General features: G+C 43.7%; 1 protein-coding gene across 6 annotated transcripts in view; it reads right to left on the bottom strand.

The window, feature by feature from the left end:
• Positions 1-390: 390 nt before the first annotated feature.
• Positions 391-14961, bottom strand: part of LOC135510807 (protein O-GlcNAcase-like) — a 39355-nt gene continuing 24784 nt past the window's right edge. For all 6 annotated transcript variants that reach the window (XM_064932051.1, XM_064932054.1, XM_064932053.1 and 3 more), the window contains 6 exons: positions 8753-8838; positions 4356-4460; positions 4023-4114; positions 3607-3799; positions 3119-3278; positions 391-2747 (listed from right to left, as the gene is read on the bottom strand). In XM_064932051.1, coding sequence (XP_064788123.1) covers positions 2611-2747; positions 3119-3278; positions 3607-3799; positions 4023-4114; positions 4356-4460; positions 8753-8838 — 773 coding nt within the window. In that variant the 3' untranslated portion in view covers positions 391-2610. The remainder of the gene's footprint in view (positions 2748-3118; positions 3279-3606; positions 3800-4022; positions 4115-4355; positions 4461-8752; positions 8839-14961) is intronic.

Raw genomic sequence — 14961 nt, 5'->3', positions numbered from 1 at the left:
TCACTCTGTGGTCCAACTCATCCCAAACCATCTCAATTGGGTTGAGGTCGGGTGATTGTGTTGGTCATCTGACAGATTTCCACCGGTCTAATGTCCATTCCTTTACAGAGTTCAAGTAACAGACATCTCAACATCAACTGTTCAGAAGGGACTGCAGGAATCAGGCCTTCATGGTCAAAATGCTGCAAAGAAACCACTATGAAGGGACACCAATAAGAAGAATGGGGTATTATGGGGTATTGTGTGTGGATTTTTAGAATAAGGCTAACGTAACAAAGTGTGGAAAAAGTCAAGGGGTCTGAATAATTTGCGAGTGCACCGTTATAACTGTTACATTGTTGCAGCTGCTTCCTGGTATGACTGCGTGTCGAGTTAAGTAATCATATCACCTTTCCATGAGTTAATATTTATTAACAACAATTTTCCTTTCACATACAAAGTGTACATTTTAATCAATAAACTCCTCCCCACCAACAAAAAAAACGAACACTGTATGTATCATCAATATAGGCCTATAATTGAAGCCCTTTCAAATTGCAGCTAAACATAAAATCAGCAGATGCAGGGGGGAAGCAAAAGCTCACAATAGCACAAGCAATGACAAAATGTCTGATTTTATATATATATATATAAAACACACACACACTAAAGGAAAAGTAAATCATTTAATACCAGTGGAGAACTAGGATACATGTTGCTATTCTCTCTGGGAAACGTACTTGTCCACCACAGAATACTAGTCCAGAGGGCGATGAGTTGGATGAATAAAGCAGACTAAAAGGACTGCAATCTAACTAGCTCAACGTTCAGACTCATTTATAAACATCCAGGCTGGCAGAAGACAAATCAGGTAACGAGGTATTCCTTTAAAAAGCATATTTGAATTGACATGTCGATGTAGGTAGTGTCCTAACCAGGAGAAGAGCCGTGGATCAGTAGCTCGACATTCAAGTGCGTGCAACGTATGACGCCGCAGATGGAAATGTGGCGTTCAAAGCCGACATGGTTCCTCATTCTGCTTGGCATGGAATCCCACCTGTTCTACATAGTATCTTACTACCTGAACGTTCTGTCCTCCCGGATAAGCAGTTGGTTAGTGGTACATGTTCCTCGCCGCGCCTCGTGAAGTCGAGAACAAGAGCAGCTGCATTACAGAAGGAGCGCTGAAGCGTCTAAACCGTCTCGTCCCATCTTCACAATTCGAAAACGATTTGGAGGTGAGGGCTCGTCTCTCTTGGTTAAAGGGCCAGAGCACTGGATTGGTGACCAAAAAAAAATATTTTAAAAAATCGAGAGACGTTTTCGAGCCGATGGCCCACCTTATGAGGCGAGGCGCGTTTGTTTTAGCGTGCACCGGGAGGGTGGAGTTTGCCCATTTTAGACCATCCAAGGGCAGCCGGGCAAGCTAAAATGAACGCATCCCATTCTCATGTCCCCTTATGTATTTGTCAGGTGGATTGACAGTAGATAAGAGTGCATGGTAATCATCGGCGATCTACAGTACAGTGCAATAGGCCCCTTGGAGATCTCCACAGGTACAAAAGTCCTATTGAAAGGCAATACATAAACATAAAAATAGCACTGTAAAAAAAGCATGGCCAAAAACAAAAAGGGTTAAGGGACTAGACTGACAACCATGTTTTTAGTGAGTGGAAACACACGTGGCCAATTCCACATCTTCCTCTCTTCGAGGTTATTAATTTCTACTCCGGTGGGTTTCCAGGAAATAACTCTCTCGCTACTAAAGTCTCCGTACGTCCCCTTGAATACTCAAGCGAATGCTTTCCTCTGCATGTAAGTCACTTAAGTTTAAGTAAACTATTGAGGAACCTGTAACACACCACAAAGAGACAAATATTTTTTTCACTCGGGAGTTAAACTACAGTATAGGTGGAAGCATAAACCGCTCTTTACTCTGTAAGCTACAGGGACCCCCCCCCGTCAGTTAGGCCTAAACCAAAGTGCAGTGTCAGGATATAAGGCCAAGTCTCAAATCACTCCCTATACACTGCACTACCTTCGACCAGACAAAAATAACATGTTACATTGAGAAGAGAGCGCAATTTGAGATGCAGCAGTATCTAAATACACCCCCCCGACTGTCTGTGAGAGACAGGCACAGACGCCCATTCGGTTGCTGACAGTCAGGTCACGTGGTCTGAAAGGCTAATGGGAGTAGATGGCACCTGACCAGCTCCTACTTCATGGAGCCGCGTGGGGATCAGTCACTGCCACTCCACTCTGGACACCAATGACGAGAGGGAAACCGTCCACCATAAACACACACGGCTTTACAGGGCTGCAGACGACTACTTTGGCTCTTACAGTTTTGGATTCTGTTTCATTCCGGCAGAGCTCTGGGCCTCTAGTGGCAGCACAGTGAATCTGTACAAGCCGCTTTGTTTCTGATCACTATCTAAAAACAGGGATGCCTCTAGCCTTGTCTAGTCCAGGTGGTTGAAGTGTAAAATCGTCAAGTACCGGTAGGTTTGTAAAAGTAACAGACAGTTATCCTTAGGCCCAGATGACTGAAGCGCTCTACACAGCTCCGTGGTTGCTTGGCTCGCCGGGCTGTCTCAGGAGCTGCGTCCCGTGATGTCGTCGTTGTCCTCAGAGGCTGCGGCCCATGATTATGATGTTTTTGGGGAAGCCCTCCATCTTGGCGACCTCGAAGCAGCCCAGCTTACTGTAGAAGTCTATCATCCTCTTGTCCGCCTGACGCACCTCACAGAACGCACCGATGGAACCTGGAGGGGGGGTAAACAACAGATTAACATAAGTAAGTAAGTTACGATAACACTACTTCAAACCTGCTGACATGCTTTATGTCATTTGTTATAAGCATGTGTGAGTCTTAATGTACTATTATAATGCTAATAATGTCACGTCTCTATGTATGACTCAAAACGGCTGGCACTTATAGTTAGGACCATTACGAGATGATAATATAACTTTACAATAAGTGGGTCCTACATGCTTATGACAACCATCCTTATGCGTTAGAATTGGGATGCGGACAACTGAAGTTTCCGATAGTAGATTCATAGATGGTTGCAAGGGACCATTCATAGACTAGCAAATGTGCTTTATTGAGACAGGTTCTGTAGACACCACCTACCATTGGCCTTGAGGCAGGAAAGCAGGCATCCCATCATGCTCTTGGCCACGCTGGGATCGCTGACCTTGGCATGGATGTCCATCTTAATGAGGGAAGGGAAGTTGGAGAGGAACGACTCTGGGAGACCCTCCTCCTCCTCATGGAAACTCAACATCATCTTCTACAGGAAGGAAAGAGAAATTGTTTGACATTTTAGTCATTGAGCAGACGCTCTCGTCCAGGGCAACGTACAATAATACCCTTTCCAGGGGAGCAATGCCCAGCTGAACCGTACTGCGCTGGCTTGGTTATTTTCCTTTCACAGGCCAGTCTAGTGCAGCTCTGATTGGCTCAGTTCAATAGTGTCAAAGGGATATTTGTGCATTTGACCAAAGTAGGCAACAGATATCGCGCTCATTGCACAGCTTATAAAAAAGAAAAAAATAATAAGTGTCAGTGTGTTAGAGTAAAAAAAAAGTGAAAGAAATGGAGTGAACCCAGTCTCCTACCTCAGCATCAGAGAGGTCCTTCTGGCAGTCAGGCTTGTTGTATTTCTCCTGCATGGAGGGGATCCAGCTCATCTTACACTTCTTGACGAAGGGCTTGACGTCCACGGTGCCCAGAGCGTAACCACAGATCCCCTCCTCGTCCTCCAGGACAAACCCATAGTCTGGACTCAGGTTCAGGAACCCTCCTACTAACCTGGAAAAACAGAGAAACATACTGTTAGTTAGGTATACGACATTGAAAAGAAACTCCAGCCCACCAATCATTTTGCTTCACAGATTTAATGATATTTTTTTTAACCATCGTTTCAATCTCAATAGAACCTTCATTAGGGTGAATTGTCTCCACTTCCATTGTTTTTCCTTCAAAATAATGTTGGGTGACAACTAAAATGTAAAAAAAAAAAAAAAGACCTTACCTGTCTCCTATGAGGTCTGGCTCCTCTCCACCGAAGGGCAGTTCCTCCACTCCTTCAGAGTACATCTCTCTGCAGATCTTATACACTGCATGCTGGAACACACACACAGACACACACACACAGATGAGCCTAGAAGCAGTATTTAAAAACGAGGATAGCTCAGATGGGAATACCAACAGCGTGCCGTTACACCCAGTATGTTCAGCTAATCACTGAGTGAATACAGGAATCAGTGATCCAGAGGGGAAATTACACTCACCCATACCCAGACACACCCACTGATGTAGAGGGAAAATGCTGTAAAAATTAAAAAATAAATAAAACTCTCCTCACCTCATCTTTAGGATAGCAGGGCCTGATGGAATAGATTTTGGATGTTGGCAGTGCGGGGGGAGGCTGGAAGAAAAGATCGTTTGCCCCGTCAATCGGCAAAAATCTCTGTCGGGGATCAAAAGAAACCGTTTCAGTCAAACTGACACCAGGCACCGGGTCTCTGCATTCACCGTTTCAGACACCTTTGCTACTGCTGGGACACTGTGGCACCAACAACAGCTGCATGTCAAAGGCAGGCTAAAACCAGCCAATGGTCCAAGACTTACTGCTGGGCTTCTGTGGTACTTTTGGCTCAACAGTGAACAGCAGCAGCAAATCATCACATCTGTTCTTATGAGAGCATAGCGTATACAGCATGTTTTCTTTTTAAAGACAGGAATATGAGTTATAGGTGTATATTGGAAGAGCAAAGGCTTGGTCTCAGAAAAGGTGCTGCTGGCTAAAGGAGATGTTGCTGATCCATTCCCCGTGGCTGGTCTAAGGCATCGCTTCGAGCTGTTGCGCTGCGCAGGGCCGGGCCGTGGCCCTCCTGTAGAGAGAAGTCATGATGCTGGCGCTGACAATGAGACAAAACTCCAGGAGCAAAACACTATTCTAACATACAATGCCTCGCGAAAGTCTACACACCCCTTGCACAATGTTCACATTTTGCCGCCTTAAAATGTAATTAAAAAAAACAAAACATTCAATTCGATTGAAAAGGTGGAGTAGGTTGTGTACATCAGTAGGAAAACAAAGTGAAAGAAAAAGGATAAAACATTTTCCAAATGAATAAAATAAAACGTAGATGTCTTGTTTGCGTATGTTTTCACCCCCCAGTACTTGGTGGAAGCACCTTAGGAAACCATTTTGAATAAGACTCTACCAGCTTTTGACAAGTCCATTGGTTCTGTCAAAATTGCTCCAGGTAAGTCAACTTGGTTGGGGATCATGTATGGACAGCCATATTCAAACATGGTCTCTGATATCAAGCAGATTGAGACTGGATCATTCAGGAACACTCAACAACTATTGGAAAGTAATTCTGGTGTGTATTTGGCTTTAAAATGTGTGTATTTTCCCACTGAAAAATCCAGGGTTAGGTGCTCAGAAGACTGAGGCGGGGTTTCCTCTAATGTTTTAACTGAGCCATTCTCCTTTTAGATTGTGACAAACTCCCCAGTCCCTGACGGTGACAAACACCATAACATGATGCCACCACCACAGTACTTAGGAAACACATACGATAAACAGCATTGCATTCACTCCACATTACAGGCATGTATGACAAAGTGAAAAGGAGGAATCCTGTGTTAATTAATACTGCAAGACAACACAGCAAACACAATAACATCTGGTCCTAAATGTAAAGAGAAACAGGTTTGGGTCAAATGCAATACAACACAGAGTGAAACCCTATATTTGGTGGCAGCATTAAGTTATGGGTATGCTCGTCATCGTCAGGGACTGGGGGAGTTTGTCAGGATCCCAAAAAATGTGAAACGGACCAAAGCCCAGGTAAAAAGTTGGAGGAACACCCAACTCAGTCTTCTGAAAACCTAGCCCTGCGATAGATCTTCTTCAATGACACACCAGAATGGCTTTCCAAGAAGTGTTGAGTGTTCCTGAGTGGTTCAGTCTCAGTCATGACTTGCTTTTGCTTGAAAATCATAGACAAGGTTTGAATATTGCTGCACATATTCTATCATTTTTCTTTCACTTTAAAAATGTGTAGTAGATTGCGTAGAATTTTTTAAAATCTAATTTTATACCCTTTTCGATTGAATTTTAAGGCAGAAAAATGTGAAAACTGTGCAAGGGGTGTAGATTTTCATCAGTGACAGTATATTAAACATTAGATACAGCTAAAGACCAAGTCTGGAACCAACAGGACTCTGAACAACTTCTAGTTAACCAAACAGCTACCCGGACTTTCTGCTTTCTTGCACAAACTTTGACTCATCACATATCCTGCTGCTATCGTTTACTATCTGTCACTTTATTCACAGCTATATGTACACACAGTGCATTCATAAAGTTAACTTTTCCCACATTTTTACATTAAAACCTTATTCTAAAATGGATAACATTTACCCCCCTCATCAATCTACACACAATACCCCATAATGACAAAGGAAAAAAAGGTTTTAGAATTGTTTGCACATTTCCAAAAATACAAAAACTGAAATATCACATTTACATAAGTATTCAGACCCTTTACTCAGTACTTTGTTGAAGCACCCTCGGCAGCGATTACAGCCTTGAGCCTTCATGGGTATGACACTACAAGATTGGGACACCAGTATTTGAGAGGTTTCTCCCATTCTTCTCTGCAGATCCTCTCAAGCTCTGTCAGGTTGGATGGGGAGCGTTGCTGCACAGCTATTTTCAGGTCTCTCCAGAGACGTTCGATCGGGTTCAAGTCTGGGCAAGTCAAGGACATTCAGAGTTGTCCTGAAGCCAGTCCTGCCTTGTCTTGGCTGTGTGCTTAGGGACGTTGTACAGTTGGAAGGTGAACCTTCGCCCCAGTCCGAGGTCCAGAGCCCCTCGAGCAGGTTTTAAATCAAGGATCTCCGTACTTTGCCTCAATCCTTACTAGTCTCCCAGTTACCGCTGCTGAAAAACATCTCCACGGCATAATACTGCCACCACAATGCTTCACCGTTGGGATGGTGCCAGGTTTCCTCCAGACGTGAGGCTTGGTTTTCAGGCCAAAGAGTTCAATCTCGGTTTCATCAGATGAGAGAATCTGGTTTCTCTTGGTCTGAGAGTCCTTTAGGTGTCTTTTGGCAAACTCCAAGCGGGCTGGCATGTGCCGTTTACTGTGGCTTCCATCTGGCTACTCTACCATAAAGGCCTGATTGGTGAAGTGCTGCAGAGATGGTTGTCCTTCTGGAATGTTCTTCCATCTCCACAGAGAAACTCTGGAGCTCTGTCAGAGTGACCATCAGGTTCTTAGTCACCACCCTGACCAAGGCCCTTCTCCCCCGATTGTTCAGTTTGGCCGGGCAGCCAGCTCTAGGAAGAGTCTTAGTGGTTCCAAACGTCTTCCATTTAAGAATGATGGAGGCCACGGTGTTCTTCAATGTTTTGGTACCCTGCCCCAGATTTGTGCCTCGACACAATCCTGTCTCGGAGCTCTACGGACAATTCCTTCAAACTCATGGATTGGTTTTTGCAATGACGTGCACTGTCAACTGTGGGACCGTATATAGGCAGGTGTGTGCCTTTCCAAATCATGTCTAATCAATTGAATTTACCACAGGTGGACTCCGATCAAGTTGTAGAAACATCAAGGATGATCAATGGAAACAGGATACACCAGAGCTCAACTGAGTCTCATAAAGGGTCTGAATACTTATGTGAATAAGTTCTGTTTTTTATTTTGAATACCTTTGCAAACATAAAAAAAAAAAAAAAACTGTTTTTGCTTTGTTATTATGGGGTATTGTGTGTAGATTGAGGAAACCATTTATATAATACATTTTAGAATAAGGCTGTAACATAACAACATGTGGGAAAAGGGACCAGTGTGAATACTTTCCGAATACACTGTATCTACCTGCATTATACCTCAGACCCCTGCACATTGATCGGTACTGGTACACAGTTATCGTTAGTATTTTTTTTTTTTGTTAAATCTAGTATTAATAGTATTGTTACACGTTTTACTTTTCTTTCTCTCTGCATGGTTGGTATGGGCCCTTAAGTAAGCATTTCACTGTTAGTCCAAAACTGCTGTTTACGAAGCATTAGATTTTTATTTGAAGACCAACCACAGTCTTTTAAAGATCAACTACTACAAATAAATAAAATCAATTCCAACATGGGAAATCTGATGTTAGTCTAGGAGTATCGTGTTTGCTCATGGAGTTTTTCTAGGCGGGCGGTGTCACTTGCGTTCTTGTTGGTGCTGCGATGCATACCCTTGCGTGTGCAAAAGGGTAGAATTTAATAAAATGAGATGCCATGGAAATCTAACCCTAGCAATGCCACGCAGAGAATAGGCAGAATATGCGTGCCCCGTGGAAAAGCAGCATCTCCTTTGGGCAGTCGGCTGAGGAAAATTCAAATTTCAGAAAAACAATGCCTTGGAGGGACTCCTTCAGCTTTTTATGGTGTCAGTTCGCCCTTTTCCTTTTCAGAATGATCAGACCATACCAGATGCTGGTTGGACCAATGCCTTCAGAAACTTACAGGCACACTGTCCAAGACATGGACATTTTATTTAAAAATTCTCATGATTCAGAGGTATAACCCTTCCTAGTCATGATCAGCCCACCTTACAGACCAAACCCTTTCACATCTGCTGTTGCGCAACAAACCACTTTCTCTTCAACACAAAACCCGTAATTCATTTTCTTTACTAGCATTACAAACAGTTTTATAATCTGTGAAGTCAGTGCGTAAGCATATACCTGGAACTCTCCTGCTAGACCGCCCCTAAAGGCCCAAGGCTCTTGGTCTCCACTAAGGAACTGTGCAGTAGCCTGACTACGGCACCCTGTTAGGAGCACACAGTGGCGGAGGGACACAGCATTACCATGGGGACCAGAGATAAAACGGGACTAACTGACAGGTCGCAGGTGGGGGACTTTGGAAAACAATGATAACCTATCACTCCAAAGAAAAATGCTTTTTAAATTATACTTAAAAAAAATTATATTCGTATGAAAATGGTTTGGTTGGACGTTGGGCTCGAGCAACTAAAGCTTACTTTGGTGTTTCTCAACTGGGAGGAATCATTGAGGTTATAAAGCCTGAATCAATTCGACAGTCGGATTCCGGTTCACTTGCAGTGAGAACTTCCAAGTCATTCACGCTCTAACTAGCCTAATCTGACCTTGGATCAGTGTCTAGGGGGAACTCGTCCTACCGTGTAAGCTTCAGCTGCCGTTGCCCCCCAGCACCTCATCTGAAGTCACATTCTCATCTAACCTGCCTCATCACATGACCAGGGAGCAGGACTCAAAACAGGAAGAGAGGACAGCTCTGTGCAAAGACACGAAACTAAAAGGGGTGCAAAGTTCAGTGCACCTCAAGTGCCTACACCTACTTTGGTGTTGGCACGCCGCTCCGTTCTTACGAGAGCAACCTTGGACCTACTATTGTCAGTCACACCTTTCAAAACATATGAATGATTGCCATTGCCATCATTGGTTGCTGTGCCTGTGAAGCAGTTTGTGACAAAGAAAAGGTGCTATAGAGTAAGATCAGATTGATAAGACGATCCCAAACCTGGTGATGAGGTCTCCTGTCATGTGACGAGACAGACACAGCGCGAGAAGAGGACAGAAGAGTCAACGCTCCTGCTATAAACATCCAGTAGCAACCTCACCCTGACACCTAGAACACTTCCTGTGTTGAGGCTGGCCCCACTCAGCATACAGATGCATCCACAGGGAGGAATTCACAGCTCGCTTTCAGGTGCTTGGGAGTAAAGCACCACCACATGCCATTTGTTGATATCAAATCATTATTGGAAACACATATCTATGTAAATAAAACAACAGTTATTTCACAGTTGTTTGTCTCAGTGTTTCACATCGCAATGCAAGTTGCTCGTCGCTTTTGTGAACAAACGACTAGTCACTTTCAAAGCAGCATTTGGAAAATACGTTGTGTACTATAGTTAGTCCACACCAGACTGCGAGGGACAGTAGAGAAACTAACATTCTGAAAGCCAGATGTGAACTCCAGTGTGTAGGTGCATCCAGTGCTGGTTTAAGCCTCTTCCATGAAAAGGCCTACTTGTAAAAACAAACATGTTAGAGAGAAATGAACGGCGCCAGAGAAAAGAAGATCTAAAACATTAACGTTTCTCTCCGCTCCTCAAGTTCGCTGCGCAAAATGTGACTGTCATTCCATCACCCATATCAAAACATCCGGATCTGATATGAAAATTAAAAAAAACAATTAAAAACAATAACCAAATCAGAAAAAGGTGGCCTGCGCAGACATTGGCCAGTGGTGATCCACTAGCAGTAGAAACTGGTACTGAGGATTTGTCCATCTGCACACGGTGAAGGGAGAGAACAGTAGAAGATAGTCGTTAGTAAATGTGTCTCAGTCACAACACCAGGGGGGGAGGAGGTAAGACTGACTGCCGGCTGCACAGCTACAGACCAATAAGGGGACGGATACTTAGAACATAAGCTCTTTGACCGGGCCTCGAGCGCGGTTTAGTTATAAAAGAGAAGCGTGACAAGTCGTCTACATACCGACTGGTTCACCGGATGTGGGAAAGCCTTTAGATTGCTTTACGTTCTGGTCTAGCTAGCCCACAGCTGGTCACGCTTTAGAAAGACCTACAAAATGGTTCTCTAGCGTCTAAATTGTTCTACTGGTTTAAGGCTTCATAACGCCGTTATATAGCTTTGATTTAGCTGTAGTTCTGCCAGTGTGGGTTTGCTGCCTGCTGTGTACTTTATAGGTTAGAGCTCTCAGCTCTGGACAAAAACCTGTGAATGAAACATGGTTATTGTGTAACATACAGGCCATGCTGGTGCTTCAGGGTTGAACAAAATAGCTTCCAATGGCTACAGAAGATCACTCACAGAAATGTTCTTCTGACTCTTATCAAGACATGTTACATGCAGGTGAAGTGTGTCTGTGCGCACATGTGCGTTCATGCATCCGTGAGTAGTGTGAGAGTTGGAGTGATTTTAATTTCAAGGAGTATGGGCTTGGATACAGCTAGAAGAATGTATTCAGTGGAGGCTAAGCACTCTGAGCCGGCAATGACACCGATACATAGAGCATGTGCTGAGAATAGGCTCGGCACCGACTTTGCTGACCTCTGCATTACTCAGTGAGGGCATTTTATGAAATGAATCGTTTCAATGCGGATCGATAATAAAATAGGCTCAGATATTCGATCACTATCTTTGTTCATGCAACATAATGGCCTTTCACTGTCAGTCACCTCGCTCTCCAAGCTCACAGAGCGGGGTGGAAGTGGGGGGGGGGGGTTACCCTTGCGTCCCACCCCCCAGACACAGGCTGGCAACAGGTTCTGTCTGTCTGTGTGTCTGTGTGTGTGTGTGTGTGTGTGAGAGAACGCAGCAGCCACCACACACAGCAAGCAGCAGTACCCCACCTCTGGACCCGTCACTACTGATACTGACAATTCACTTAGTTGAGGTGGACCAATTAATTTAGGGGTTACTGTAGAGGGTGACTAGCAGTGCAAGCGGCATTCAGTTAGTCAAAGTAAAAATCAACAAATCAAAAAAATGCACTAAAACAGAATAAAAACAACAATTGAAAAGCAATGTAGCGGATGTCGATGTCTGTCGCTGATGGATATATATAAGTGACGCCGAAGTGATCCTAAAACTAGCTGGGAGAGCTGACAATAAGAGTGAGTCTGTCTGAGTGAGTCTGTCTGCTCTAGACTCACCTTGAACACAGGTGAAAGGCGACAGAGATTAAAATGTTGCATTGCCAAGTCCACAAACATGCTTAATCATCGGTTAAGCAGACTGGGGAGTGGGCACTATAGATACAGTACATGCTCAGATGATTCATTAATACGTGCATGACTAAACTACTAAAGACTGGATGGCAGATGAAAGATCATACTGTGGCACTATCAATCTTATCATGGAGAAACTGCAATGTGACCAAACACACATCTTTAATGCTCATACAAAAGCTTACCAAAATGATATTCACCTGTGTGTATGTATTGAGCTTAACTAAACTAACCATGAGACTTCACCATGAAGCTTAAAGACTTGACATATTTTTCCCATACCTACAGCACCAGTCAGAAGCCTGGACACACCTACTCATTCATGGGTTTTTCTTTATTTTTACTAGTTTCTACATTGTAGAATAATAATGAAGACATCAAAATGATGAAATAAACACATGGAATCACGTAGTAACCAAAAAAAGTATATTTCAGATTTTTCAGTGTAGCCACCCTTTGCCTTGATGACAGTTTGCACCCTCTTGGCATTCTCTCAACCAGCTCAAATCAAATCGTATTTGTCACATACACATGGTTAGCAGATATTAATGCGAGTGTAGCGAAATACTTGTGCTTCTCGTTCTCAAATAAAATACAGTGCCTTGCGAAAGTATTCGGCCCCCTTGAACTTTGCGACCTTTTGCCACATTTCAGGCTTCAAACATAAAGATATAAAACTGTATTTTTTGTTGAAGAATCAACAACAAGTGGGACACAATCATGAAGTGGAACGACATTTATTGGATATTTCAAAACTTTAACAAATCAAAAACTGAAAAATTGGGCGTGCAAAATTATTCAGCCCCTTTACTTTCAGTGCAGCAAACTCTCTCCAGAAGTTCAGTGAGGATCTCTGAATGATCCAATGTTGACCTAAATGACTAATGATGATAAATACAATCCACCTGTGTGTAATCAAGTCTCCGTATAAATGCACCTGCGCTGTGATAGTCTCAGAGGTCCGTTAAAAGCGCAGAGAGCATCATGAAGAACAAGGAACACACCAGGCAGGTCCGAGATACTGTTGTGAAGAAGTTTAAAGCCGGATTTGGATACAAAAAGATTTACCAAGCTTTAAACATCCCAAGGAGCACTGTGCAAGCGATAATATTGAAATGGAAGGAGTATCAGACCACTGCAAATCTACCAAGACCTGGCCGTCCCTCTAAACTTTCAGCTCATACAAGGAGAAGACTGATCAGAGATGCAGCCAAGAGGCCCATGATCACTCTGGATGAACTGCAGAGATCTACAGCTGAGGTGGGAGACTCTGTCCATAGGACAACAATCAGTCGCATATTGCACAAATCTGACCTTTATGGAAGAGTGGCAAGAAGAAAGCCATTTCTTAAAGATATCCATAAAAAGTGTCGTTTAAAGTTTGCCACAAGCCACCTGGGAGACACACCAAACATGTGGAAGAAGGTGCTCTGGTCAGATGAAACCAAAATTGAACTTTTTGGCAACAATGCAAAACGTTATGTTTGGCGTAAAAGCAACACAGCTCATCACCCTGAACTCACCATACCCACTGTCAAACATGGTGGTGGCAGCATCATGGTTTGGGCCTGCTTTTCTTCAGCAGGGACAGGGAAGATGGTTAAAATTGATGGGAAGATGGATGGAGCCAAATACAGGACCATTCTGGAAGAATACCTGATGGAGTCTGCAAAAGACCTGAGACTGGGACGGAGATTTGTCTTCCAACAAGACAATGATCCAAAACATAAAGCAAAATCTACAATGGAATGGTTCAAAAATAAACATATCCAGGTGTTAGAATGGCCAAGTCAAAGTCCAGACCTGAATCCAGTCGAGAATCTGTGGAAAGAACTGAAAACTGCTGTTCACAAATGCTCTCCATCAAACCTCAATGAGCTCGAGCTGTTTTGCAAGGAGGAATGGGAAAAAATTCCAGTCTCTCAATGTGCAAAACTGATAGAGACATACCCCAAGCGACTTACAGCTGTAATCGCAGCAAAAGGTGGCGCTACAAAGTATTAACTTAAGGGGGCTGAATAATTTTGCACGCCCAATTTTTCCGTTTTTGATTTGTTAAAAAAAGTTTGAAATATCCAATAAATGTCGTTCCACTTCATGATTGTGTCCCACTTGTTGTTGACTCTTCACAAAAAAATGCAGTTTTATATCTTTATGTTTGAAGCCTGAAGGCACTGTATATTTTGATTTGTTTAACACTTTTTTGGTTACTATAAGATTCCATGTGTTATTATATACACTGCTCAAAAAAATAAAGGGAACACTAAAATAACACATCCTAGATCTGAATGAATGAAATATTCTTATTAAATACTTTTTTCTTTACATAGTTGAATGTGCTGACAACAAAATCACATAAAAATGATCAATGGAAATCAAATTTATCAACCCATGGAGGTCTGGATTTGGAGTCACACTCAAAATTAAAGTGGAAAACCACACTACAGGCTGATCTAACTTTGATGTAATGTCCTTAAAACAATTCAAAATTAGGCTCAGTAGTGTGTGTGGCCTCCACGTGCCTGTATGACCTCCCTATAAAACGCCTGGGCATGCTCCTGATGAGGTGGCGGATGGTCTCCTGAGGGATCTCCTCCCAGACCTGGACTAAAGCATCCGCCAACTCCTGGACAGTCTGTGGTGCAACGTGGCATTGGTAGATGGAGCGAGACATGATGTCCCAGATTTGCTCAATTGGATTCAGGTCTGGGGAAAGGGCGGGCCAGTCCATAGCATCAATGCCTTCCTCTTGCAGGAACTGCTGACACACTCCAGCCACATGAGGTCTAGCATTGTCTGGCATTCGGAGGAACCCAGGGCCAACCGCACCAGCATATGGTCTCACAAGGGGTCTGGGGATCTCATCTCAGTACCTAATGGCAGTCAGGCTACCTCTGGCGAGCACATGGAGGGCTGTGCACCCCCCCCCCCCAAAGAAATGTCACCCCACACCATGACTGACCCACCGCCAAACCGGTCATGCTGGAGGATGTTGCAGGCAGCAGAACGTTCTTCGCAGCGTCTCCAGACTCTGTCACGTGCTCAATGTGAACCTGCTTTCATCTGTGAAGAGCACAGGGTGCCAGTGGTGAATTTTCCAATCTTGGTGTTCTCTGGCAAATGCCAAACTTCCTGCACAGTGTTGGGCTG

The sequence above is a fragment of the Oncorhynchus masou genome, chromosome 23 (genome assembly GCF_036934945.1).
Source record: "Oncorhynchus masou masou isolate Uvic2021 chromosome 23, UVic_Omas_1.1, whole genome shotgun sequence".
NCBI lineage: Eukaryota > Metazoa > Chordata > Actinopteri > Salmoniformes > Salmonidae > Oncorhynchus > Oncorhynchus masou.
Note: the sequence above shows the minus strand (reverse complement) of the source record. Positions and strands in the feature narration are given on the sequence as shown.